This window comes from Xiphophorus hellerii, chromosome 18 (assembly GCF_003331165.1).
Source record: "Xiphophorus hellerii strain 12219 chromosome 18, Xiphophorus_hellerii-4.1, whole genome shotgun sequence".
Taxonomy (NCBI): Eukaryota; Metazoa; Chordata; class Actinopteri; order Cyprinodontiformes; family Poeciliidae; genus Xiphophorus; species Xiphophorus hellerii.
In genome coordinates, this window is record NC_045689.1 from 23,218,643 (window position 1) to 23,245,301 (window position 26,659).

General features: G+C 38.8%; 2 protein-coding genes across 3 annotated transcripts in view; one reads left to right on the plus strand and one right to left on the minus strand.

The window, feature by feature from the left end:
• rsrc1 (arginine/serine-rich coiled-coil 1) overlaps window positions 1–5,023 on the minus strand; it is a 143,686-nt gene extending 138,663 nt beyond the window's left edge. Inside the window, exons 1-3 of the mRNA XM_032545816.1 lie at window positions 4,934–5,023; window positions 4,349–4,534; window positions 296–418 (exon numbers count right to left, since the gene is read on the minus strand). Coding sequence (XP_032401707.1) covers window positions 296–418; window positions 4,349–4,518 — 293 coding nt within the window. The 5' untranslated portion in view covers window positions 4,519–4,534; window positions 4,934–5,023. The remainder of the gene's footprint in view (window positions 1–295; window positions 419–4,348; window positions 4,535–4,933) is intronic.
• Window positions 5,024–8,246: 3,223 nt separating this feature from the next.
• On the plus strand, window positions 8,247–17,202 carry shox2 (shox homeobox 2). Of its 2 annotated transcripts, none has more exons than XM_032546120.1 (5): window positions 8,247–8,964; window positions 10,504–10,712; window positions 12,714–12,771; window positions 13,558–13,646; window positions 15,971–17,202. In XM_032546120.1, the coding sequence occupies exons 1-5, from the start codon at window positions 8,676–8,678 to the stop codon at window positions 16,226–16,228; spliced, it is 903 nt and encodes a 300-aa protein (XP_032402011.1). In that variant the 5' UTR covers window positions 8,247–8,675; the 3' UTR covers window positions 16,229–17,202. The 2 variants fall into 2 exon arrangements, with proteins under 2 accessions (XP_032402011.1, XP_032402010.1); XM_032546119.1 differs by having other exon boundaries at window positions 8,250–8,964; window positions 15,935–17,202.
• Window positions 17,203–26,659: the final 9,457 nt, after the last annotated feature.

The window sequence follows — 26,659 nt, forward strand, 5'->3', positions numbered from 1 at the left end:
ATTAGCATATACTGTATGTTGCTGTTTCTCTTGTGTCTCTGCATCATCCACACTTGCCTACCTGCACACACACATAGCCAGGGCAACTGAGACTGCATGCACACATAACTATGTCCTGCTGACACATGAGGATCCATTTGCTCATATCTGAAAACTTTGAAAATAAATACAAAATCGTGTGTTTTTGTTACGGTCATGTTTCAAAAGGCAAACACCCAAAAATAAAGCCTTTGAAGCCATCTCTCGTCTTCCTGCCTTCAAAGGTTTAAAGCTAAAACCCAGTCAAATGTCCTACCTTCTGTCCCGGCTGCGGGATCTATGTGAGCGGTGGCTTCTTCCTTTGTCTCTGTCCGCACTTCGGCTCCTTCTCCTGCGAGACGAACTCTGGGAGGAACTGCTGCTGGAACGCCGTCTTCTCCTGTAGCGGACACACAACAACCTGATTCAATTTCATTCTACTTACTGCTTCCTTTTGAACTACAAAAACTGTGCAGAGGAGTCTTTTTGAAATCCACAAGTTGTGGGCTTAATTTCAGTTCTTTCCACATTTTGGTCTGGCCTTAGGGAAGGTACATTTGTGAGTGACGTTGGGAAAATGTTGTTTTAGTGTAAAGTGCTTTGAGTGATCAGTATAACTAGAAAGATGCTGTTAATATTACACGGTTTTAAATGTTTTCACAAATAAAAAGCTGAAAAGTGCCTCACAACATTGAGCCTCCCTTTTTCTGATATTCCTAAATTGAGTCTGGTGCGCGCAAGTGTGGGAATGCTGCAGAGATCCACAGCTTAGATGGGAGGATCTGTCAGCAGGACAATTATTATCCCTACACTCCAAAAAGTTAGGCTTTGAAATAAGAGTGGCAAGAACAAAGCCTTTGCTGAAAGAGAACAAACAGAAGCTCAAATCAAAGTTTGCCACAAGCCGTCTAGGGGATACATGAACCTGAAAAATGGTGCTCGTGTTCGATGACCCCAAAATTGAACATTTTCACTCTATACGTAAAAACAATATGTTTTGGAGAACAACTGCTGCACGCCACCCAGAACACACCATGCCCATGGAGCTATTATGTTGTTGGGATGCTATTCTTCAGCAGGGATAGAGAAGTAGGTCAAAGAAGAGAAGTTGGATGGAGTTAAATACACACAAGTCCATGAAGAACATTTTAGAGTTTTTGGGGTTTTTTTTACATCTACCAAATGTTTCAACCTACAAAGACAACTCTGTGTGTTTTGTTTTATTCACCAGTTTCCTGCAGCTCATGTGAAACTCTCCCCTTCCCTGAAAAACACAGGCTGCATTCCTTTTTAGCAGCTAATTCCAGAAGTAAGCAGCTCTGATAGCAACTTTGCATTAGTAAACACTCTCATCCATGGCCCAAGGCTGAAAAACCGCGCTGGCTGCACTACAGTTCCTCCACAGGGGCCCTTTGGTGCTCTTTAATGCAGCTACAGCAGCGTGTGTAGTGCCTGTTTTCCCAAACACCGCTAACACCATGTTTCTATTGATATCGTGAAGTAGGAGGCATTGACGGGGGTGAATGTAAATGCAGAAACCTCCGTCCTGTACTCCACAAACAGTTTGTGCAATACTCATTATCTGAAGTCTCTCCTTTTGGTTCACCAAAGCAAAAAAAAAAAAAAAATTAAAATAACCAAACCTTCCAAAGCGCATCCTAAAAAAAAACAACAAAAAAAACACACTTGCTCCTGTGGGACTTCAGCAAGATAGAGAAGAGGAGGAGAGGCTAGCAATACAAATAACACAGAGGCTGAACTATCAAACCAAATTTGTACCACTTAGAGCAGCGCAGCAAAGATCTATTAGTATTCTAAAGGCTTGATCCCGAGAGCGAAGCCTTATGAAATCACTTCCACAGCTGCTCTGCAAAAACCACTTCACACATCCCACAGAAGACACGCATACACTGGTGAGCAGAGGTTTCCTTGGAAGGTGGTGTTTGCTCGCACATTTTCACCAACGCCTGTGCAGACATAATGTCACAGAAAACAATAGCTTGAACAAATTTCAGGGGAACATTTTTATTTATTTTATTTTATTATTTTTTTTAATCATAGAAAACTCTTAGATGGCGGCTGATTTGTTCGGTAGCACGGAACAAATCAGCTGCCATCTCTCTTATTCATTCACAAACACTTTTCACCATCTTGTTCCTTATTCACACAGACACATACACAGTAACGGTTGCAATCACTCTCCTTACATATACATGTTAATTATGTGGTCATGATGTCACCCACCCAGAACATAAGCCTTCTTCTGTTTTACCACAAGTGAGGTCACTGTTCGTGGCTTGTGTGTGTGTGTGTGTGTGTGTGTGTACTCTTTTAAAGTCTATTTAAAGGAACTTGTTTCGACAGACGCACAGAAACAAATTCAAGGTCTTGCTTAATTGATCAAAATGCGCAGCTAATAGATGAGGGACTGTGGTCCCATGGTTTGCACTGTCCACCCAGACCCACTCTGTGCAGGCACGCAAGTACTTTCCATCAGCGGTAATGGACCTTGACCAGGTCTCATAAATAATTACCATCAACTGGCCTTGTCAGAACAACCAAGGCAGTCGCGTGTGGGTCAGAGGATGGATGGAGGGATTGACGGATGGATGGATTTGTTAGTGGGTAGATAGATGAGAGAAACTATATAAGATACAAATACTAACTCCACAACTGTTTGAGGAAAATCAATGACACCCATGCATTAATTATTAATTAATTAATAAATAATTATTGTAGCAACATGAATACAAACACAAATTTACAATCCCAAAGTTTTTGGTTTGGTTTTTTTAAGCTTTTTTTTTTTTACCAGAATAAAAAAAAAACTCATTGCGATTTAAAAACCTGTTTTCCAAGTTAGTCTTGAACAAGAGACAGCAACAGGAACACAAAAAGTCAAGTTTCACATATTAATTCATTCATGCCATAAGGAGTTTTATACAAACATCAGTTAGCGAAAGTATTTAGCACTCGTTCTTCATGATGTGATAGGCTGAATTGAGACAATGAAGACTTAAATTGCTTAAAGTGATGCATACTTATTAGACAGAAAGGTGGCATTAATGAAAATAAGAATGAAACCACATACAGTTCAGAAACTTGACCAGAACTGAAGACAGAACTCATTGCTGAACTTTGTAATTCTGCAGACCACCACTGTTGATAATAGGACACGACAAAATAGATACGTTACATATCAAAATAGATATGTGACGGAAATTTATAAAATGTATTAAGAATCAAGAGCTAAAAGTACTGAGCATACAAGTCTAGGAATTAGGCTTATTCCAACAAAAATTTAAATTGACTTTTACTTTATTTACGTTGTGCGTCTTTATTATCTACATTTTTGCTACATAAATGTAAGAGGTGGGATTTTTTTATATTGATTAATGTAATAATGAGGAACAACATCAAATAACAAAGTACATTTCAGAATTTGGCTGACCTTGAGTTGCTGATCATTAGATGTGGTTGATCAAGGAAACATCAGTTATATAAATATGTGAGTTTGTCTTATGTTCAAAGTGAAGTGGTCCCCAATAGTCAAACCTGTGTATGGTTTTGAGATTTATTCATTTGAAACTGAACTGGGATATCTTAAAAATAAGAAAGTGTGCGCAGGATTATGTCAGTGTGTACTAGAGGATCATTAATCGTACTAATCCAAAAGTAATGCCAACAATTCATACTTGAGGTAATATTTTCATTGTATGGCTATATTTGATGAATTACATTTCTTCATTAACTTACTTCAAAGATAAGAGAGACTGACTGCGCAACTTTATGTCAAGCTGAGTAAATATGTGTCATTACAGTTGTCTCAGCATTATGGGCGAATTTAGTTGAAAATAATAAAATTGCATGCTAGTCTACATGAACAGAGGGTAATGGCCAAAAAAAATAGTTTTAGCTTCTAGAAAGGCAAACATCTTTAGCCAGTTGTTGTTCTCACGGGAAACCAGCTTTTAAGCTTCAAACCATTTTACGATATGAAAGTTAAACTTTCATATCATTGAATGAATGAATGAATGAATGAATGAATGAATGAATGAATGAATGAATGAATGATAAATGATGGATGAATGATGGATGGATGGATGGATGGATGGATGGATGTGCCTCTGCAACAACAGAGAACGATAAAACCAAAACTTAAGAGAGGTTAGTATGGTTGCTTTTATTTTTTAATCTAGGTTCATGAGCAGAAGCAGCACCAAAGCAGCCGCCTGTATAAGAATCTTAAAGTATCTTCCTTAAAACCACTGCTGTATCACAGTCTCCATCCCTGCCTCCTCTGGGGTGGGGGGAATCAGTGCTTTCTCACCTTCTGTCTTTGGAGCGAGAACGGCTCCTACGAGTGGATCTCCTGCTGCGGCTACTCCTCACCCGGCTCCCGGAGGAGGAGGAAGACGAGGAGGACGAAGAACGGCGACGCTGTTTTCTTTTCCTCCGGCTCCGACTGTCATCCTCGCTGTCAGAGGAGCGCCGACCCATGCTGGCTACCGGTCAGCTGGGATAACAGCGGCGTTGAGATGCGGTGAAAAAAAATACTACATTAAACATGGAAGATCAGCTGTCAAACACTATGTTTACATTGACTCGGCTCATGTAGAACTCATTTAACATTGTCACTCAATAACGACCGCATTCAGAAAGGAGGTCTGTGTGTCAAATGTGTCATTGATTAAGCAGCAACGACTCTGTAGTGCCATAATGCAATGAAACTTGTGTCGTTGATTTGTATTGAGGCTACAAGCAGGCTAACTGTGCTAACCAAACTAGCTAAAATACATAACCTCAAAACACAGCGTTTTAAAATAAGTATTTAACCTTCGTGTCGGCTTATTTGCGTCTTATTTCAGTAGCTCAGCTGTACATTAAAGTTTATTGAAGCAAAACAGATAGAAACCTGATAGTGAACGTCCCGCTCCTCTCTTTTACACCATTGAATTCCCCACGACTGGAGCCACGCAGGGCTAACTAGGCTCTACTCATCAAGCACGGAAACATCGATCGAATTCAGGAGTGAAAGGTTGAACACAAAACAATCGATTGAAGCGTTTTATGTATTTTAATTTTCATTATTTGGTTTATATAAATATATAATGTTATTTTTTACTCCAGCAGCAGTAGTTTTTTGTTTAAATTTTTTAAAAAGGGGATTGCAAAAAAATATATTTTAAATTAAATCCGTCTTGCATGTGTGCTGTCAAAATGCTTCAATATCTTTGTTGTGGTTCTTTTTCTAAGCAAATGTTTGCTTAGAAATTGACTGCCAAACGGTTTCAAATTATCCTCAATCTTCTCCTTCTTTAAAAAAAATAAAAATAGAAAATAATCCAGGAAATTTCTGGGAAAGCCAATAATTTTTACAACTGGACACAGTTGTGAATAGACTGTCTTCATACTTTGTTCAGATTATTGTAGCATGTAAAAACAAATAAATAAAATCTGCCAGTATATGTTTAAAAAGCACGAAGTCAAAAATCACTATAAAACTAATTTACATATAAAATGTTAAATGATGATTTGCACAACAAATCCTCATTTGTTGTATCACTGTACTCCCAGTGCAGAAAAACAATTTTAAATTTTATTTATGTGTCAAATGGAGTTCTCTCTGGGGGCTTTTGTTACTTTGGAGTACAGAGCTACTTAGTTTCCATATGCCTTGAACTGGCTTGAATGCAACTTGATTGTAGGTGAGCTTTGTGTTATGTTTTTCCATTCTTCTTCAAAAATGTCATTTTGATGTATCTGTAAATAAACAGAATAATTAAACTCAGCTGAAAGTCATAATTAAGCAGCAATGGTTCTAAAAATAAATTTTGCACAATTTCTTTCTAAAACACACAAAAAAATAAACCCACTTCAAAGATAAGTTACAACTAAAAAGCTAATACTCCAGAAACAGTAATAAAAACACTAGACTACTTCTAAAACGCATACACTTCTAGCCTAACTCTGAAAAACAGACTGCTTCTAAAATGTGTGAAAAAGCAAGCTCGCGTTTAAACAATAATACAACTGCTAGTTCACTTTTAAAATGTGTAAAAATCTTAAACCCAGAAATGCCAAACTTTCTGGAACAACTTCATTGACTCTCCAGGTCAATAATTGGGTCAAAAAAGTCGATAATTCGAAGATTCCAGTGATATCTGAAGTGCTAAGAAACAACTTTATTAGTAGACTAATGCATTTTGACTTGCAGTTCAAAGTACTAATCTGATAAAGCTCACAAACCAAAATGTGCTGGGTTGTTAATAAAATTGTTTCTTGGCACTTCAACTGTTGCTGGAGTCTACATCTTATAAAATCAGCAATCATACACCGATACTTTTAAAAACCTAGCTTAATTGCGTAAAAATTGCTGAATAAATCCTAGTCTATTGAGCAGCGAAAATATTTTTATCAAAAAAGAACATTTTTGACCATAGTGACCATATAATTTTGAATATGAAAATTATTATTTTTTTGTGCAGAAACAAATGCCTTTGTAATCATGATCCGTGAGACAACGGCTTTGCTCTTGGGGGCCACCTGTTGGTTTGGAGGCCCATAGCAGCTGCTTAAGCTTACGTGTCTATTTGGCTGCACTTTTTGATTGTATGTAACCTGATAACAGGTAACCTTTAACTTGAAATAGTTCTGTATAAGTAAACTGAATAGGTTAGTTTTATATAAAAACGTGTAAAAATGAATTTATTTATTTATTTGGTGAGTTTTGTTTGCTTCACCATTTGTGCAGATTTATTGTCTGCAGTTTCAGACCACAGTGAATGAAAACATTTCAAAAGAAATATATGCATGCGCCCGCACTCCGAACTTCTAGCATTGTGTTTTTGATCTGGCTCTACTCTACCAATATCTTAAGAAATGCATATTTACCTGAAAAATGTCAGCGAGCGTTTATACGCGAGCTCATCTGCTCAGATAATAACAACGCACAACCTAAACTGCAAGGTCAGACAGAGCGCACGGGCAATTTGCAGTAAAGTAGAATAATTAATTACTCGGATGAAGTTTTAAAACACACGCCGGAGCTGAAGGTGAAACGACTAATATTGTACGTCGACTGATGGATCAACAGCGTGCACGGGCTGTAAATAGCTGGTGACTGAAACAAAGTAATCGGAGTGCGCGCTGCAAATAGATAAAAGAGTCTTTTTAACGCTATCTGAATGCGTCCATGCTTTCGGATGCGGCGGGATTAATAGTAATTAATGCCTTCGGTCCGAGTAGAAGCGCCGTTAATAATTAATTAGGAGAATTGTTCGGGCTCTGTGTGTGGAAATGCGGCTTTATATAGATTATCAATAAACATGCTTCATTTTGCATCATACTCTTCAACCCAACACTTTTCAAAATCCAACCGTATCCCATTTCCTGCTTAGTTATACATACATATATATATATATATATATATATATATATATATATATATATATATATATATATATATATATATATATATATATATATATATATATAAATTGCTACCGCGTTTACCACAAGCCGTTATATTTGTATATTCTTAAATATAGACATTTATAACAGCAGGAAGAGGAGGGAGGGGTAAAAAAAAGCAGGGGGATAGAAACTTTAATTAGCGAGCCCAATGGCAACATATCGTATAAGAAGGCACTGGGCTATAATTAAGCGTTTATTTGCTGTTTAACACCCTAATGGCTTAAAATGGCCCAGTGAGGATTAATATTAAGCGATATAGTCTGGTTAATGATGACAGTGTGCAACGCATAATCACTGGTGAGAAACGCACGTAGTGCTTTTTCAATAATAATAATAATAATAATAATAATAATAATAATAATAATTTTAGCGTCGCATTTATTAATCTAAAAGCGAAACAATGGCAAGGCTTCGGGCCAAAGTTTTGGGGACCCCATGATGTGTTCACTTGAGCTTGATCTGGAGCCTGGAGCGCACGTCTCTCCGCTGCCGGCCGGTCCGCGCTCACCTCTCTCCACTCCGTGTCATCCTTGCGCGTCTTATTTTTCCTCGCCCGCAGATCACAGAGATATATATAGTGAGGAAGAACTCCTCATCTCATCCGTGTGCTTCCCTCTCTGCTTGTCATTTTTCGGATTTTTTTTTTTTAAGCCACACCCCTGCAGAGAGAGCGAGACAGGGAGAGAGAGAGACAGAGATCCATGACCATCTCCCGGGTGTTTAAAAAACTAACTCAGGACAATAGCGGCGAATGAGCGCGTAATTAAATTAATTAGTCCTTCTTGTCAATCTTGGATTAATGACCAATAGCGGCAGTGCTGCTTAATGTTTTTGCTCCTCTCTCTCTCTCTCCCTCTCTTTTTTTCCCCTCCCATATCATTGTAAAGGAAGGGGGGGCTCATCCCGGCATCCTGAGGGGAGGTAATTTGCACGGATCAAGGGGGCAAGGCGCCGTAAAGTATAAATACTGTGACTTCAATAGAGGATCACCAGCAGGTTCCCTAACTCCGCTATACCAAAGGAGGAGGAATTGGCTGAGAAGATATTTATATTTATATATATATTTTCCACCTTCATCCACAGTTTGGCTCGCATGCATCTGGTATCATTTTCAACGAGCCACACCATTGATGTCTTAAGCAGCGAAGGGGGAGAGTGTGTGTGAGAGAGGGAGTGAGTGTATGGTGTTTTTTCCAAGAGGAGAGGAAGCAGTGATGGAAGAGCTCACCGCTTTCGTATCCAAGTCCTTCGATCAGAAAGTGAAGGAGAAGAAGGAAGTGATAACCTACAGGGAGGTGTTGGAGACCGGGGCGGCGAGAGCAGGGAGCCGGGAGTCTTTATCCGCGGAGCCCGGGAGCCGAGAGGAGGCGGCCGCGGTCGCCCGGAACGTGGCTCTGTCGCCGGGCAGGGAGACGGACATGCTCGGGCCGGAGAGGATCAGGGACGCGGGGAGTCCCAAACTCATTGACGGTAAGGGGCTCTGCGCGCTGTATCCGCTTTACGAAGAGGGGGAATAGGACGTTATCGAAAAAAGGCCGGACAAAAAAAAAATAAGTTAAAACATTTTAAATCAATAACAACAAATGTTGTGTTATATGAAAAAGGCGAAAGTAGTTTTTTTTTTTTTAGTTATTTGTTGACATATGTCACTCATATAGCTTACCCAATGGCAACAACTACTCCTAAACTAGTCTATTTTTGTTTCGCTTGTCGATCTTTTTCAGATTTTTAAGAGGTTTGCCGAAGTTAATTTGGACAAGTTTCCTATCACACAGCTTCACAAAGCAAGAGAAAAGCCTGATTGCATGTAAAAGTCATGCAATTTCGTTGCACTTTTATAAAGGCAAAAGGGATTCTGCTCCTGACCGAGACAGATCTAAAAAAATAATAATAATAATTTTTAAAACTGAAATGACTCAATTTACTCGCGTGAAAATATCCTAGGGAAACTGATGTTTATTTTCAAAAACGATATGTTCTGGCCTTCTTCATGTCAGGCAACAAGATAAAAGCTACCGAGTGTGAGTTGCCTCAAGAATCCTTCTTTATGTCTGTTTCATTAAAGCGCATTTTGGCCTATGCAAAATAAACCGCGTCTCAGTTTAAAAAAAACAACAAAAACGTCCCAAATATAGATTTTCAAGATAATTCACATCATAAATATCTGAAACAGGCTTGCAACTCCAGATGGAAGAGACACTTTTGTTATGGTTTCTCCTACATTAACGTCAAACTGTTAAATACTATATGCAAAAAAGAAAATAATAAGAATGAAATAAAATGAATAATAATTTAAAAAAAGAGTAAATATTCCAAACTAAATGAAGTCATGCTCTCAAAAGCAAGTGTTACATTTATCTTAACATATATTCCAATAGCATTGCTCTATATTGCATGTGGCGTTTATGTGCAGGCGATTTCCTCTCCCGTGTTCTGTGACAACAGGCTGGACAAGATATCTTAGAGTTGGGAGGCTTGTAAAAGTGACATCTGTTCGTCATGGGCAGCGTGGTTAAAAGCGGAACCGCGACAAGCATGTATCAGACACCCAACAGTAGGCACGGCGCTGCATATTTATAAGCGGTTAATAATTAAAGAGCTTTATGTAGCCCGACAAAACATCCGAGGTCTGATAGCTGTGTGATATCAGAGGGCAAGCATTTTCTTCCCCTTTGCTCTCTCCCTCGTTTTTATCTAATTTTTTTAAATAATTTTTTACATGTCTCTTTAAACGCAATCCTGTTTTATGTTGTCATTTTTACACACTGCAGGGCTCGCTGCATCCTACGAGCTTTGTTTTCCTCCATGAAGGAGGATGTCATTTTAGAAAAAAAAGAAAACGAGCTCAGAATCGAGGCAAACTCTGTGCCATCTGGTGCAGCAAATCCTTTTTATTTTATTTCAGTTTTTAATAAAAAAAATAAAAAGAAACGAAACTATCCACTGGGGAGGCTCTGTCGTGCACGATGCTGATCGCGGTCGTCCCCCCCACCCCTGCTATTCTCTCAGGCACCACGGACGTGAAGGAGCGGAAAGAGGACTCGAAGCCCATCGAGGATGAAACGCAAACAAAGATCAAGCAAAGGAGAAGTCGGACTAACTTCACGTTGGAGCAGCTCAACGAGCTGGAGCGGCTCTTTGACGAAACCCACTACCCGGACGCCTTCATGCGGGAGGAGCTGAGCCAGAGACTGGGACTGTCAGAGGCCCGAGTGCAGGTAAAGCACGATTCAGAAGGAAAATAAATAAATGCATAATAATAATAATAATAATAATAATAATAATAATAATAATAATAATAATAATAATCTTCACTTTTTTACATTATCAGCAATATCAAAATGAACAAGAGGGGAATAATTCTAGTAGTTTTCTTTGTTTTTTTTTAGTCTTTCCATCTTTCGATTTTTCCATGATAAAGCTCCAGGATATGAACATGTTTCGTTGGATGTTATTATTATTATTATTATTATTATTATAACGTAGAGGTGCAGAACTGCTCTGCTTGGCCTTGAATATTCGCACAGCAAAACTGATAGTGCCTCCAGTGCTTTAACAGATTACATAAAGAAGTGAAGATAATGCCCCAAAATGCACTTTCTCTCTCTTAGCCATTGCCATTGTTTTTAAGTACTTGTCTCAATTAGTCCTTATTTGCTTCACCACTGTTCATCTAATCTTTATTATCCAAATTGCACAGTAAACAATACGCCCACAGTGTTTTTTTTTTTTTTGCATTTAAGATATGTGTTACTAAGTCATAGGGACAGACCATCTGTGCAGAAACACAGTATGAGTGGTGGGAGATGTGAGAGGTGTGGAGGGCAGGAGGGGGGGATTCTCAGACATGTCCTGTGTAAGACGATCAGGGGGAAGAGGATAAACACGAAAGCAACTTTTTCTCCCCCCCTCTGTTTTATAACAATATCACAAATTCTCATAGCTGCTATGCATTAACAAGCTCTATGGAGGAATAAGTTTTTATTTTCTTTTAATGTTTATCATAGACGGGTCCAAACTCACCCTCTACTTCAAATTAAAAAAAAAAAAAAAAAGAAGAAGTTCAAACCAGCTTTTTGCGGGGCTCCCCAAGCCCTGAACTGGAATCCCCCCAAAATAAGACGCATTGTGTCCCGGACAAGGAGCACAGCTCGAGGGATTTGCATAAATTATGTATTATTTTCAACCCAATTTGAAACCAGCTTTCGCCTCCATCTCTCTCTCTTTTTTTTTTATCTCCATATGAGTATAATATCTTTTCATCCCACATATTATTTAGATAGTGACTTTGTGATAGTGACCACCACCACCGACAACAACATCTTCGGTGCGTTTGGGTTTTATCACAGCCATAAATTAGTGCGCAAGAAGGGCTTCCGAGCGCCGCGCTGTGATCAATAAATGAAGCCAGCTGACAGCCAAATCGATATGATATTTCAATCATGCTTTCATTGTTTGCGAGGCCTAGTGTTACAGAGGCTGCGGGCAGACACGTTGCATTGTGGCCTGCTTTAGCCCAGGCTTTATCTGAGGTATTTAAGGCGGATTATCATAGTAATAAACCGTTTGATGCGCGTTCCAAGGCGGTTCTCTGGATTTCTTCGAAGAGAAATGGGAGCCACCGCGCTCTCGCGTTTTGTGGACTAAGTGTTATAGCGGTGATTAGACATTTAAGCATGCCTCCGACATGGATTTTCTGCAGATAAGGGTAATTAATTTCAGCGGTCAGAGAACGAAGGGAGATGAGCGCTCACATCCCTCTCTGCTCTGATCTCCAAAAAAGCCATGATAGCATTGCTGCAATTCGATATCGCAGAGTCCATTCAACTCTTCGGGGACACTCATCTATAGAAAGATGAAACCATCGCTGACAAGGTTATTTATTATACCAGAGAAAGTCCTGCTCATTTTCCAACAGGAGTCATTCTATTCTCCTAATGAATTTGACATTAGATTTACTACATTTAGCCTTTTTTTTTTAAAAAAAAAAACCTTCTCTTCTCTCTGTCTCAGCCCCCTCCCTCTCTTTTGCTTTTCTTCTTCTTGTTGGAGGCTAAATGTATAACAATTAAAATCCGGGGTTAAGCAGAGGCATTAATATTTCAATGCTCCTCGGGGATGTTGTTTTTCTGCGGTTGTTGTCACTTTGAGAGGAATTACACATGGCCTCACAAGCAGCTGCCAATCAGCGGGTCTCTAATTAATTTCTTTCCCTGCAGGTTTGGTTCCAGAACAGAAGAGCCAAATGCAGGAAGCAGGAGAACCAGTTACATAAAGGTAACTCTCACACATCAAAGCAAACCTATCCTATTCTGTTACGCAGCTAACATCATTGTTAAATATCGAGTTAGTTCTGCTCTCTCAAATTTCTTAACTTACTGTGTAAAGCACGCAGAACATTGTGATCCTGTTTCTGTTTTTGGTATTGCTGCTTCTGCACACTCTGTGCTATCTCCACCCTTCAACTAAAATGTTAAGTTCAATATGCCAATGACTGCTACGACTTCAATCTTTCAAAAATATTAAAAAGAATTTCTATCATTGCATTTGAATGAATTGAGAGTCTTAAGGCCTTTCTCAAATAGTTGTGCCGTTTTTCTTATTAAAAACCTTTTTCACAGATAAAGTGCCTTTAAAAATGTCAAATGAGTTGTAAGGCACGATGCTGTTATAAAACGATTCAACTTTTTAAAATACATTTCACTGCTCTTGTGCAACCACATGTGAAGTTTTCTTAATTCTTCACATGACATCAGATTTACTACATTTAGTAGTAAATGTAGTACTACAATTAGTAGTAGTAGTAAATGTGAGGCAGTTTCACATAAAATACATCGGTTGCTATGGTTGCTAAGGAAAGTTCCGTTATCTCCAACTTTTTACAGTTACAAACCTTTCTAATGAGACCTTTAGACTCCTTTGGAAGTCAGTCTTTATGAACAATTTGTACATCAAAATGACGTTTTTCCTCTAGTTTAAGATTCACTGTACAGTGTTGTGTTTTGCCCTATGTGGCTCTGAATATTCCTCTCACAATTAAACTATCATCTGTGTTTTCCGCAGGAGTCCTGATTGGAGCAGCGAATCAGTTTGAAGCTTGTCGTGTAGCGCCATATGTCAACGTGGGGGCTTTACGAATGCCATTCCAACAGGCAAGTAACTTTGAAGCTTCCAGTCTTAAAAAAATGACAACAACAACAACAAAAAAAAAAGAACAGACCCTCCCCTTCTCCCATCTACCCCCACCATCCACACATCCAACCCTGACTGCTGTCTTGGCACAGGATGTGCCCTAGTGCTATATGCAGAGAATCCCGTTCCATGTGTCTGGGTGTGTGTGTGAGGGGAAGTGGGTGGGGTGGTTGTGGGGGGAGCTAAACTCTTATTACTTCACTGGTGAGAACACTGTGCCAGCACAGCACAGCTTAATTGGAAAAATCCCTCTCATGTTTTTTTTTTTTTGACCATCTCTGGGCCTGTTTTTACTGGAGGAAAACAAATCGTTTTAGAAGACTTTGCATGAGACAGCGTCTTTTATTTTCTGCTGGTGAACAGAATATTATTTCTGTACCAGAACTGATGCAGATTTTTATCCCATGCAGATTTACTCATGCTCTTGCCCTGTTTTTGAAACGATGACCGTTGCATTTTTGTGATCGTTTTAGACTTTGGTCGATGTCATGAGATCATCATAAAAAGAATAGCAGAGACAATAGTTTTTAAGTGATGCAGTTATTGTTGGGACTTTAGCTTCAAAGTTCACAGAAAGATTAAAAGCACCTTGTGGCCTATAATCTGCTACTGGCATAAGTAAGCACATTCTTTTTGTAATAAACTGAACCACACAAAGTTTTGTATAAAATGTCCTCAGTAAAACTAATGAAGGTGAAATCTATACTACAAAAATGTCTTTGAGTTCAGACCATGCTTCAAAGGGCCAAAAGTGCTGCGTTTTAGATGAGGGTTGAACGAATATTCTGATGTGAGCTAAGACACAGGAGGCTGCTGCTTTATAAATACATAAAGATCTGTGCTATTGCTTTATTAATGAATGTAAACAGCTTCAAACGTGGTGAAGGTCGATTAGACAATAGTATCTTCAGTTATGAGGCTGTTAATCCATAATATTACGTATTTACATATTGTGTAGTTTATTATGTGGCTCATTGCCCAGGGTGTCACTCTGTTGTGGGCAAGACTTCCAGATTGGGACAAAAGAAATAAAAGTTATCATTTAGATGCTTCTATTACCTTTGGACGTATGTCATGTTAATGAGTGAGAGGGCATCCATTTGTGTTGTGCGCAGTGTGACTCCTGTAAGAAAATATGTCTGATTTCTTTTTGCTGCAAAACTAAGGAAACTAAAGAACTTTGAAAACTATTTCACAGTTCTTCAAAGTATTTGAAGAACGGTAGTTTAAAATCTAGGCTTATTCCAACAGTGAAATAGACTGTTGTATGCTGTACCTGGATTCTTTAAAAGACCGTTTGAAATGTGTGAAAGTCTATTTGTAAAAATGCAAAAAAGGATATTTAATGCTTTTTGGGGTGTCAGGATGAGACCTTTAGAAAATCTAGATGGGTCAAACTTGAATTGAATTGCAGTTTTTATAGCACAATTTTGATTGGTGAAAATTCTGCATATGAACAGAAAGTTATTTGGTGAAAATATGATGAGGTTCTGTTTTTTCTATTTACACGTATGTGTTTTAGTAAAATTAAGATTTTTATTTTATTTTGAAAATTCTGACATTTTCTTCCAAATTACACATAGAGGTGATCATTTTGAGCATTAATGTTGGAAAATGTCAAATTAATTCAGATTTTTAGAAAGCAGTTTGCAGATGCCAGAAAAAAAAAAAAAAAGCAAACGCAACCATCTTACTTTTTAAACAACTGTATCCATGTTTTACCTGAAGAGTTCAGAAACTAACACTGTGTGGAATAACCCTGATTTCCATTTAGGGCTTTTATGCCTCTCAATGCAAGCCACCAGTCCTTCACATCACTTTTAGTCTCACTTAAGTGATCACTTAATTAGCACGTCATTAAGTACAATGAGGTGTGATTGTGTTGCCACTGGAGTAGAATGGCGTTCATGCTTGTTTGTTAATTGTTTCCAATTGTTTGTTTTTGTAGTCTATTAAGCAGGGGCCATGTATACTTAACACCAGCTTAGAGTTAACTTCCATCAACAGTCCATAAGACACACCAACATCAATTTCACAATAGATCGCATTTAAAAGAAACATCTGAAAATCGTCATCTGAAAAATGGATAAGTATAATAGATGATCCTCTGTGTGGTAACTGCCACTGATTTAATAATGCAGTCACAAATACAGTCTCTGGTGAAAATGATCCTGCATCCATCCCACTGCAAAGTTAACGCATGTTCTCCCCCTTCTCTCCCTCCCCATCCGTGCGTCCCGTCCCGTAGGATAGTCATTGCAACGTGCCGCCCTTCTCCTTTCAGGTGCAGGCGCAGCTGCAGCTGGACAGCGCCGTGGCTCACGCGCAGCACCACCTGCACTCTCACCTGGCGGCGCACGCGCCCTACATGATGTTCCCCGCGCCGCCTTTCGGGTTGCCCCTGGCGACGCTCGCGGCGGAGTCGGCCTCCGCCGCCTCAGTGGTGGCCGCCGCCGCTGCGGCCAAGAATACGAGCAAGAACTCGAGCATCGCCGACCTGAGACTGAAGGCCAAAAAACACACGGCGGCGTTGGGACTGTGACAGCGACGACGCGAGGCGACTGAGGAGACACTGAACCAAAACTGCTTACAACGTGAGGGGAGGGGGGGCGAGAAAAAGTATCGACGGACGTAATTTATGTTTTCTCAATGAAGGAGGACGAGTATAATTATAAAATATAGGCTATTTATGAAATACAACGAGGAAGACTGTGACGTGATAGCCTACACGGAAGCCTAAAGAGGCGGACTGGGTGGACGGCGACGCGGGGACAGACACCCCGACGAGGAAGAGGAGGAGGAGGAGGAGGAGGATGCAGCTGGGTCGGTCGATTCTTTGTCAAACAAGGCGAACCATTCTGCAATTTTTCCTGTTTAAATATTGTATTCTTGTTGTTATGATTTCTTTTCGATTCTACATAGAGGCTGGCCTCATAATATTTCAAAAGAAACTGGGGGGAAAAAAAAGGAACAACTAAAAAACAAAACCCCTCTGCTAAAGTAGCGGATATTCTTTGTCAAAAAGAGGGACAATATCTCTCCCTCCACTGTTTCTTGTCCAGTTTGAAAATGCCTCTGCAGTGTTTGCATGAGTTCGTGAGCCACCTACCTACCCCACGTTCCCCCCCAACTCCTGTCAGCTCTTATCCTCTGTCCTCCCCTCTCAATTGAAAGTTTGGCCTTCCTGACTTTGATTAGACCTCCCATGGCTGAAGGTGAAACGGACTCCACGCCAGAAATGTGAGATTATAAAACAAGACGAGCGTTTTTTAAAAAAATCATCATATGAGCCAGTGTCCATATATTTAGCCTACAAGGTGATTTGCGACTTCCCCCACCGTACACACTTTCCCCTTCTTTTTATTTATTTTTTTTAAAGGAAGGCAAATCTCATAAGCAAATACCATCTCTAACACAGTATGCGAACCGGTACGGGCACATGTAAAATATGTTTATACTCAAGAAGGAAAAAAAAACAAAACACATGCATTATTTTTTATGATTTAGTGGCTTTATGAATGCCTCGTTGGGGATTTGTTAATTTTGTGTTATTTTCCCGTGCATTAAAAATCATGTGCTTTCTGTATGTAATTTTGGATGTTTTTTTTTTTTTTTTTTTTTTATAACAGTGAACATGAACTCACCAAACGCACGGGGTTTTTAAAGGGGCTGGGAGAAAGAATGATCATAAAATTATTATTATTTTTTTTTTCCATCACCTGTGAAACGTGAAACCACCTTAACAAAAAGTTGACTTTTTTTTTTGTTCTTATAATAAATTAACAAAGTTTCTTTAATAACTTGATTTTTCTAATTAATTCGATTAATTTTTATACCCACAGCACAGTCATTATTGTTATTGTTGCAATCAGACAAGGTTTTGAGAGCAATAGATTTTTTAAATAATTTATAGGTGGAAGTCTTTTGATAACATCAGAGTTGTGACAGGTCCGTTTACTCGGGAACATTAGTGTGTGTCTGTGGGGGTGTGTGTTATGTGTGTGTGTGTGTTGGGGTGTGCGTGCGTGTGTGTGTGTGTTGCAGCGCCCTTGCCAAAGCCATGCATTATTCATAGTTTGCTTATAGAGGGGTTTTCGAAGAGAACTGATCATTTCCAGAACAAGTTAACAGGCAGATAAAAGACACAAAGCCGTTCAGTATCTCAAAGATGAAGTTTTGAAGCGTTTTAATAAATACATACAATAAATTATAGGTGGATATCATTGAGGCATTTTAATGTGAAACCTTATTGCTACTGGAATTTGAATCCCTCCGGACTGGAGGCCTGATAATTAGTTAAAACAAGCCTAGATGTTTAATTTTAATTACTCCATTCACTTCGGCTCGCAACGACACGAACGCACAATTAGACTCGGCCTTGATCCGTTTTACATTATTTTCCCACAACATGTTGCAAGTGATTATAAGACCAACAAAAGATGGAATAAAGTAAAGCATTAAGAGGAAAATTATACAGATATATCCCTTGAATTTGGCAGCCTGCCCGTCTCTGTTGAATGCAAATGTTTCCTGCATTGTTTTGTTTTTGTTTTATGACCCGAAGATTGACATCGTGAATAAAAACACACAGGCAGCCCACAGCTTAGAAAACAAAGCCAAAGGCTGTGCAAAAAAAAAAAAAAAAAAGATTAATTAACGCTTGCCTTACTTGACTCACAAATTTGCCTGATTCGTTCCCTGACATCTTTAACCGCCTCTTATTGAACATTTAATAAACACCTGACACGGGAAGCCTATAATTATAGGAATCCAGATCGCATTACTCTTCCGATATTTTTCCACGCAAAACACAATGTCCTCCGCTATTAATTAATACCGACCTCACCGAGTCTGCACGGCACGGGAGCCTGGCGTGTTTGTGTGTTCATCGGTGTTTGGGGCAGGATTTAGACGCCAAAACTATTGAATTATTGATTGTGAGCCCTCGCCAGTAAATGGAGGAGACGGAACTGGGAAAGTGCTGATCCGGGGGCGCGCATGCTTGTCCCGCGATGGGGCTTAAACACTGGAGTCGGGGGCGCGCACCTTTCTCAGATTCTCCCAAATTAATTCTTTGCTTGTAGAGACACCAGGTCTCAGGTCAAGTTCATTCCATCGTTAGGTCTTGATAATTATACTGTACATCCATAATTTACAGCTATTAAAACAGTAAATTACCAGGAATTATAATTGAGAGTGCAGGTTGAGCTAACATAATCTAAATATAATCGAAAAATGAGTATATTTCACCAATTTAACGTATAAAATGAAGCTCATAAGTCGATACACATATAGTTATACATTCCATGTTATTTTAGATAATTAGAGCTTACACTGTATGGAAACCCAGAATTAGTTTTTCTATTGAATTAAATGTTTTATAAAACAAAATAAAAAGAGATTTTAAACATAGAAAAGTTATGGTCATGTAAATCACAAGTACTCATTGAAATCAAAAAGAAGAGTATAGGCCACGAAAAAGTATTGATAAACAAGCCGAACATCAGAGGTAACTGTATCCAGGCAGGTCAATGGAAAGTTGAGTGGAAGGAAAAAGGGAGAATTGCACCATGTGAAACGTGTTTAGGGTTATACTTCAAAGCCACAGCAAACAAACATTCCTTTTTGGTGTGTCATGCAATATACAAATTTTATGTGATGCAAAATCTGGGCTTTCCTTCCTTGTAAGCCATATTCTTCCACATTTACAGAAATAAGTGCTTGAAATATATCACTAAGAGTGTAATTAATCTCTACATGAGCTTCACTTCTTACTATAAATTACTAAAAGGTCATTTTGATTGTATTCAAAATTATTCAGAGGCTCATGTATTTTAACTTGAATGTAAAATTAACGACAAACAGATATACAAGACAGCATTAGTACTGTGCTACTTGCAACAGTAAAAATTGTTCTTATGGCAAATAGAAAATCAGAAATGTTGAATAAAGCACACCACAAACCACCAAAAAAAATACCACTGTAATTTGTTGTTTTGTATAGAAAATATATGCATTTCAGCTCATGTTGAAGATCAGTTAGCATGGCCAAAATTCAAATATGTTGTTTTCCCGGAATGCATTGTAAGATTGATGGGAATGCAAGAGTTTTGCTTTGAAATCCAGTAACTACAGTGACTCTGCATTGTTTAAGCAGCAAAGAACTATATAAATACATCGGCTTACTGTCAAAATGAGAAAAATATGTTTGCAGAACTAGAGCAAAGGTTTTCGCCATTTTGATTTCAGTAGATGGAAAAGCGTTCTCTAAAGGTTTAGCCTGTTATAGTTTAGAATCCTTACACTAGAAGGTTATTGCCACACAAGAGCACTTTAACTTGAATCATGCTTTCCAGTGTTTTACACCTTTTCGACAGATATTTCCCTTCATCCATCTAGTCCTTGGTCTTGTAAATCGGAGGTCTGTCCACCTTTCAGCTCGTCCACGAGTCGCATACAGTGGTGGAGAGGAGGGTCTTTGCTCTGAGGGGCCCAGGAGACAATGAGACGGGGACACACAAGTGTTCTGATTAGACATGGAGGCTGGCCATGAGCTCTCACTCTCCTCTCAACACACTCTTTAAGACACACCCCCCCCCCCCCCACACAGCCAGCCAGGAGCCAGCCAGGCTTCTTCTTCTGCACAGCCATATATCCCACTCATTTGCCCCCTAAGCCACTCTCCCTGCTTAACTCGCACATACTCTCACCCGGGCGTTATTGTACACGGAGCTGGGTGAGTCAGGAGAAGGGCAATTATATTAAAGTTAATCAATTGCAGTGGACATATGAATCCAAATGCATGTCTCGCAGACTCACACACAGAGATCTCCATAGCCTGGTGAGTCACAACAGCACTCGACACCGTGGAATCCTTCATATCAACTGGTGCTGTCTTGTTGCTATATTTACCCCACTACAACCCCTGAGACAAATGCACTACTCTCTCATTTCCCGCTCTTGGCTCTTTATCAAATTAGGACACTTTAAACAATCTCACAGAGCAGTCTTTTTTTTTTTTTTTTTTTTTTTTTTAAACGACAGCGGAGGCAGCAATTTCTTTTTCCTGCATTTGAATGACTGTGGCTGGATCTGTTGTAAATGGTGTTTGTGCATTTATGAATTCATGTGAGAACACAGGAGAGAGAGCGCTCCCTTTTCTCTTCTTCTTCTTCTTCTTTTTTTTTTCCTCCAAGGGCTTGCCTTTGTTACATGTTTGGAGTGCTCAAAGAGCAGGGCGCACACAGCACCGCACCAAAGACAACAGCCATCAGGAGCAAAGGCAGATAAAAGCCCAACTTCAAAGGCGTCAAATGGAGTGAAAGTGAGAAAGAAACCTGCTGAAAACTCCCTACAATAGCACTCACAGGCCCAGCAATTACGACGCCATATCACTGCCTGTTATCAAATGGGCACGCTGTATAAGGGCCTGGGTGGCTAACCGCAGCACTTGGTGTGGGTTGCAGTCAGCGGAGAATTACAGCATTTATGCAGAGTGTAACATTGTATTTAATACCACTGTAGGATCAAAAGTGGGTGTTTGCTCTGATTTGACCCATGTTATGGACAGGGAGGCTTAACCACAGTGATTACAGGCATAGAAAAAAAAAAAGAAAAAAGACGCACATAACAGTAACTCTGTTCAACTGCGCTGCAGAACAAAACAAAACAAAACAAAAAGAGAGAGGTCAGAACAAAACAAGAAGTCTAATTGTTTCACTGTTTCCTGTTTAGGTACCCCACGGCAATCTACACATATTTTATGTACTAGGCACATTTTATTTGTTATTAATTCAGTTCCAGTTACAGCTGCTTTTGGAGATTAGAGAGATAACATAGTAAACAAATCCCCTGCCCTGGGAAAAAGACATAACAAGGGTATATGATTTGAGACCTGTGGCATTAGTAACCCTGAGGGGATTTTATTGAAAGAAAAGGTGACACTTGGTGCACCACGGACTTTGTGATGGATTTTCTACTCTCAGTTTTATCCAGTAACTTGGAACAGCATACCCCATTGACCTTTATGCATCTTTACAGATCACAATCACTGACTTAAAAATAATTATAATGGAATTATATGTGGAAAAAACAAACACAATTCGTAGGATTATTGTGAGAGAGAAGGAAAGCATGCATGTTTTTTCCAAAATGTATTACAAACAAAAATCTCAAGTGTGGCATGCATTTGCATTCAGATCCTTTCACTAGGATAACCCTAAGCCAGGGGTCTCAAACTCCGCTGTCCTACAGTTTTTAGATGTGCCACAGGTACAAAACACTGGAATGAAATGGTTTGATTACCTCCTCCTTGTGTAGATCAGTTTTCCAGAGCCTTGCTAATGACCTAATTATTCTATTCAGGTGTGGAGCAGCAGAGGCACATCTAAAAGTTGCAGGACTGCGGCCCTCGAGGACTGGAGTTTGAGACCCCTGCCCTAAGCAATGCAGTTGTAACCTGTTTAGAAAACAGAGTCCAGTTATGTACGGTGTGTAATTCCAGAATAAATGCAGGTAGTCTGTAAAAAACAAACAACAAATAGTACACTTTGTGGGAGTTGCAGAGATACACGGTTCAGGTGGAAAAATCTGCTGATACAACCATCATCACTTTCTTTCAAAAATTGTTTGTTTTTGAAAGGTGTGAAGAGGACAACTAATAGTTGCCATGGTAATTTATAGTTTGCAAAAACAAACAAACAAACAAACAAACAAAAATGTAAGTGATGATGTGAACTCATAGAAGAAGGCAAGCTGGTCAGATGAAACCAAAACAGGATATGGTGGTCGCAGCATCTTGCTGTGGATAGGAGAAAAAATTATGTCTGCAGATGCTTTCCTTCTTAGTATTGTGTTCTAATTTTAGAATTGGAAAAGCTTAGATGTGCAAAACTGACAAAGGCATGAATTTTAAAACATGCATCTGTAATTAGAGGAAAAGGTATTTTTACAAAGGGTGAAATAAATTGCTCACTCCACTCTTCAGATTTTTATTTGCAGATTCAAAGTGTTGGTCCAAAACACACTGGATTTTGTGGTTATGTGACAAAATGAGAAAATTAGAAGTTTTGTGAATACTTTAGCAAGACGGGGTGTGCGCGCGCGCGCTCGTGTGTGTGCTGTGTTGTCAATAAGAGGGGCACACGGTAAATGTTAAACATTTGGCCCGTGCCGCTCAATATTTAGAAGCCGGTGAGATTCAATCATTTGTCTGTAAGCATAATCGAGTACTTACTTTTCATTCATCAGATGTTTGTTCACAGACTCTTAAATTACACAAAGCCTCTTTGGAAACTCTGGCCTAACTAATCTCATATTGATTGTGTTCGCGCCGTCTGAAGTTTGCAGATTGCCATTTTGAAATGTCACGAAATTACAAAAAAATGAGCTGACAAATTACCCCATATTTGTATTTGGATGCTCGGGTGTCTTTTTAATGTGGGTAAAGCCAGGGAGGTCTACACTCATTCATCCAGTGGGGTTAAGTGTTTTTTTCAACATTTAGTCCAGGGAACCATTTATGGCGATTTATATATCTGTCAGCTGCCTTCAAATGCTCTCCTAACTGGTGACAGACATGTGCGGCCGAGGCAAAGTTTAGACGTGATGGAAAATGGCCTCTGGTTTTCAGTGTGAGCATTAATCACCTGCGTACTGTAAATGTTATACTCACGAAACCGTTCGCTGCTTTCACATAACCATAAATCTGGATGCAGTACAAAAATCAATACATCATGCTGATGTTAAAAAACATACAACTCTATGATGGATATGCTGGTTGCATTTTTCTTACAGTTTTTCCATTTGGTCCCGTAGTTGTATGCAAACACGTCATAACTTCATAAAAAATGACTTGGGGGATCTATAAACAATAAAAATATTTATTTTATAAAAATTGCATTGAACTCTGGAAATTGGGTCATAAGTTATGTTGTCTGACAGGTGACAAGTTACTGTGCCTAACACAAGTATTCATGCCCTTTGAACATGTTCACGTTTTGCCAGGCAGCAACCACCAAACTATCCTGTAGTGTGAAAGTTTGGCAAAAGTAGCACATCTTTATAAAGAGTGTCAACGTGTATGGGGGCATCTCTCTACCTGCCTTGAACATCTGGTGAATAAACTTAGCCTCTTTCTTTCTAAAGCAGCTCCAGCTTAATAAGACTGCTTAGAGAGAGTCCACTTGGAAACCGTTTCTAAGTCTTGCCACAAATTTTGAATTGGCTTGAGGTCTGGACTTTGATTGGGGCATTCTAACATATGCGGCATCGTCCCATCAACTGTGACCAGCTTCTATTTCCCTACCAAAGATATGCATCCCCACACCATGATACTGCCACCTCTATGCTTCTCAGTGTTGATTTTCCAATGATGGGCTGTATTGAAATGAGTTACTCTGTGTGACCCTGTATGATGCAAACACTGAAATAGCAACATATTTGTGAATAAAACAGAAGCAACTACTTCAGTGTAGTTGCTCCTTCAGTTCTCTATAATCACAAATTAGACATCCATAAAACAGCCCACATTGTAATTTTTGATGAGAATGTTGACACTGGTTAACAGAGAATATATTCAAAACTCCCAATTCTGCTTTTTCTGATCATTCATGCATTAAAAAAGATAGGAGCTAATCCCTAACATTTAAGAAAAAGTTAACAAAATGTTAATTAACATCAATGCACTGATTGAGAGAAAAAAAATGCATTTTTATGTATATGTGTTAACTGTGTGATTTTGAACACTTGAAATTAGAGATTAAAGAATTTCCTAACTTGGTAAAAAAGAGACCATTAAACCTTAAAATTGAAAGGTGTATTTACATTTTATTTATTTATTTATTTATGTTTTTACCAGTACTTCACTCAAGCGAAGTGAGGCTCTGTTAAAATGTTACCAGTGAGTACATTTTGTAAAATTTCAGATTAAGTGGTCCTGGAAGTTGACGTGTATAATGCGTCTTAGAAGGAACAAGAAGAAAATGGATTTCTACCATCTTAAAATAAGTACAATATCCGAACAGTTGCAGCAGTTCATGCTAATGCTATCTTAGAAACTTCTAGACCATTATTGATTCAGGATAAGACAGAGATTTACGGTCTCAAAAATTCCAGTTTTTGATTCCATAGAATAATGCAAATTTACAATTTTACATCACTAATGGACTCAAGCCAAGCAGGAAAAATGGATTCTCTTTGTCTCTCTAAATAAATAACAGATATTAAAAAAAGTTAGCAGTTCCATGGCTTAGTTATTATAGATTCTCAATAGACTTTAACCACTGGTCTTTCAACAGACAACAAAACCTTGGTATGCACCAAGTGGCACTCACCATCAAAACTTCTTCCTAAGTTTCTCTAATTTTTTTTTTTTTTTACTGTTCTCTGTCACACAATAGTTGGTTTTTCCACAATCTAACCTTGTGTGAGAAGCAACATGGATTGAAACAAAAATGTATTACATGATGTGAACAATTAATTAAAAATTGAAAAGCAACAAATATTCCTACCATAAAATACTTTAATATCTTATGCTACCAATAACCTTCACATTCTTTAATTTTGTAACATAGTCCTAAATTTGTTTTTAATTGTCAAATAAACATACTTACAGGATACTACAGCAGTCCTGTTAGAGACATGTGGTAGCCTCCTTTCAGCCTGCTGACCAGCAATGTGCAATACCAGGTGCGGCAGGGGCCATATGAAACAGCATTCTTGTTTTGTCTCCAGTATTATCCCTTGCAGTACTCATAAAAAATCCATGTAAACAACCAATTTAAAGAGAAATCTTGGTGAGGATTTTATAAGTCTGTGAAATGCAATTCGAGGATTGAAATACAAAATTGTGTTTTGAGCACAGCAGTGAAGACTGATGTCTCCAAACGCTATTCAGGAGGGTTGAGATATGTTGACTGCAAAAGCTGCCTCAAATGATATATCTAATTTTTATTCTACTGAAACATTTCTGTGACCCCTGGAAAGCCATGCATGGGGGCACTGGCATCATGGAAAAGACAATTTCCTTCAGGGTTGAAATGTTTCATAATGAAGAACAACTTTGTATTGATCGGAAGTGACCTTCTTAACTATAAGGGCAAAAGTAGAGCAAAATCCATGCCAACAAAATGGCTCTAAACACATCACAGAGCCACCACATGCTCACTCTGCAAGGGTCAAAGTTCACTTCCGTTCTTTATCTGTTTAATTATAGGGAAAAGTAGCTCTGACAGAACCAACTACTGTTCATATATCTTAAATTATTGTTGCATTATTAATAAAAATGAAAGTTTACCTTAACCACATAGCCTCTTGTATAATAATAAGGCTTCAGGGCAGAGGAACATGGGGGCAGGAGGTCAAGTGTTTTATGGGTAATAGAATTTTAGAACAGGATGTTGTCCAGAACATCTTTTTCAAATGTTTTCATTGATTCTGCCACTTGCGTCCTCTTACTAATACAACAGTATTGACAGCTTCATTGCGTTGGCAATTTACTCCGTAGGCAAGTGCATGCTATGCTGAGCACACGCTACAAAATACAGTGACTTGCAAAGGTATTCAAACCCCTTGAACTACAAATTTGAGCACATTTTATCAGGATTTTAGATGTTAGATGAATACAAAGGCATATATAATTGTGTGTTCAATAAAATGATATAGGGTTTTCCTTATAAAAAAAATAATAATAATAATAATCTGACTTGTGGGGATACACAGTGGTGAAATGGTTACCACTGTATTGAGTGTGTAAATGTTCCCAGTGCATGCGTGGGTTCACTCAGGGAGCCCCAACATCCTCCCACAGCTTAGAAACATGACTTTTGGGTTAATTTGTATTGTTAAATGGTTCTTAGGAGTCAGTGTCTATTGTTGTTTGTACTCTGTTGTCCACATTGGAGTTGCCACTGGTCCAAGGTGTTTCCAACCTCAAGCACTGTTGGATAATGGGGTATGGGCAACGGATGGATAG

Excerpts from the sequence above, each read along its gene's own strand:
- shox2 (XM_032546119.1), top strand. The coding sequence starts at position 8,676 with ATGGTGTTTTTTCCAAGAGGAGAGGAAGCAGTGATGGAAGAGCTCACC. Across the intron at positions 10,713-12,713 it reads TGTCAGAGGCCCGAGTGCAG|GTTTGGTTCCAGAACAGAAG; the intron begins GTAAAGCACGAT and ends CTTTCCCTGCAG. Across the intron at positions 13,647-15,934 it reads TACGAATGCCATTCCAACAG|GATAGTCATTGCAACGTGCC; the intron begins GCAAGTAACTTT and ends CCCGTCCCGTAG.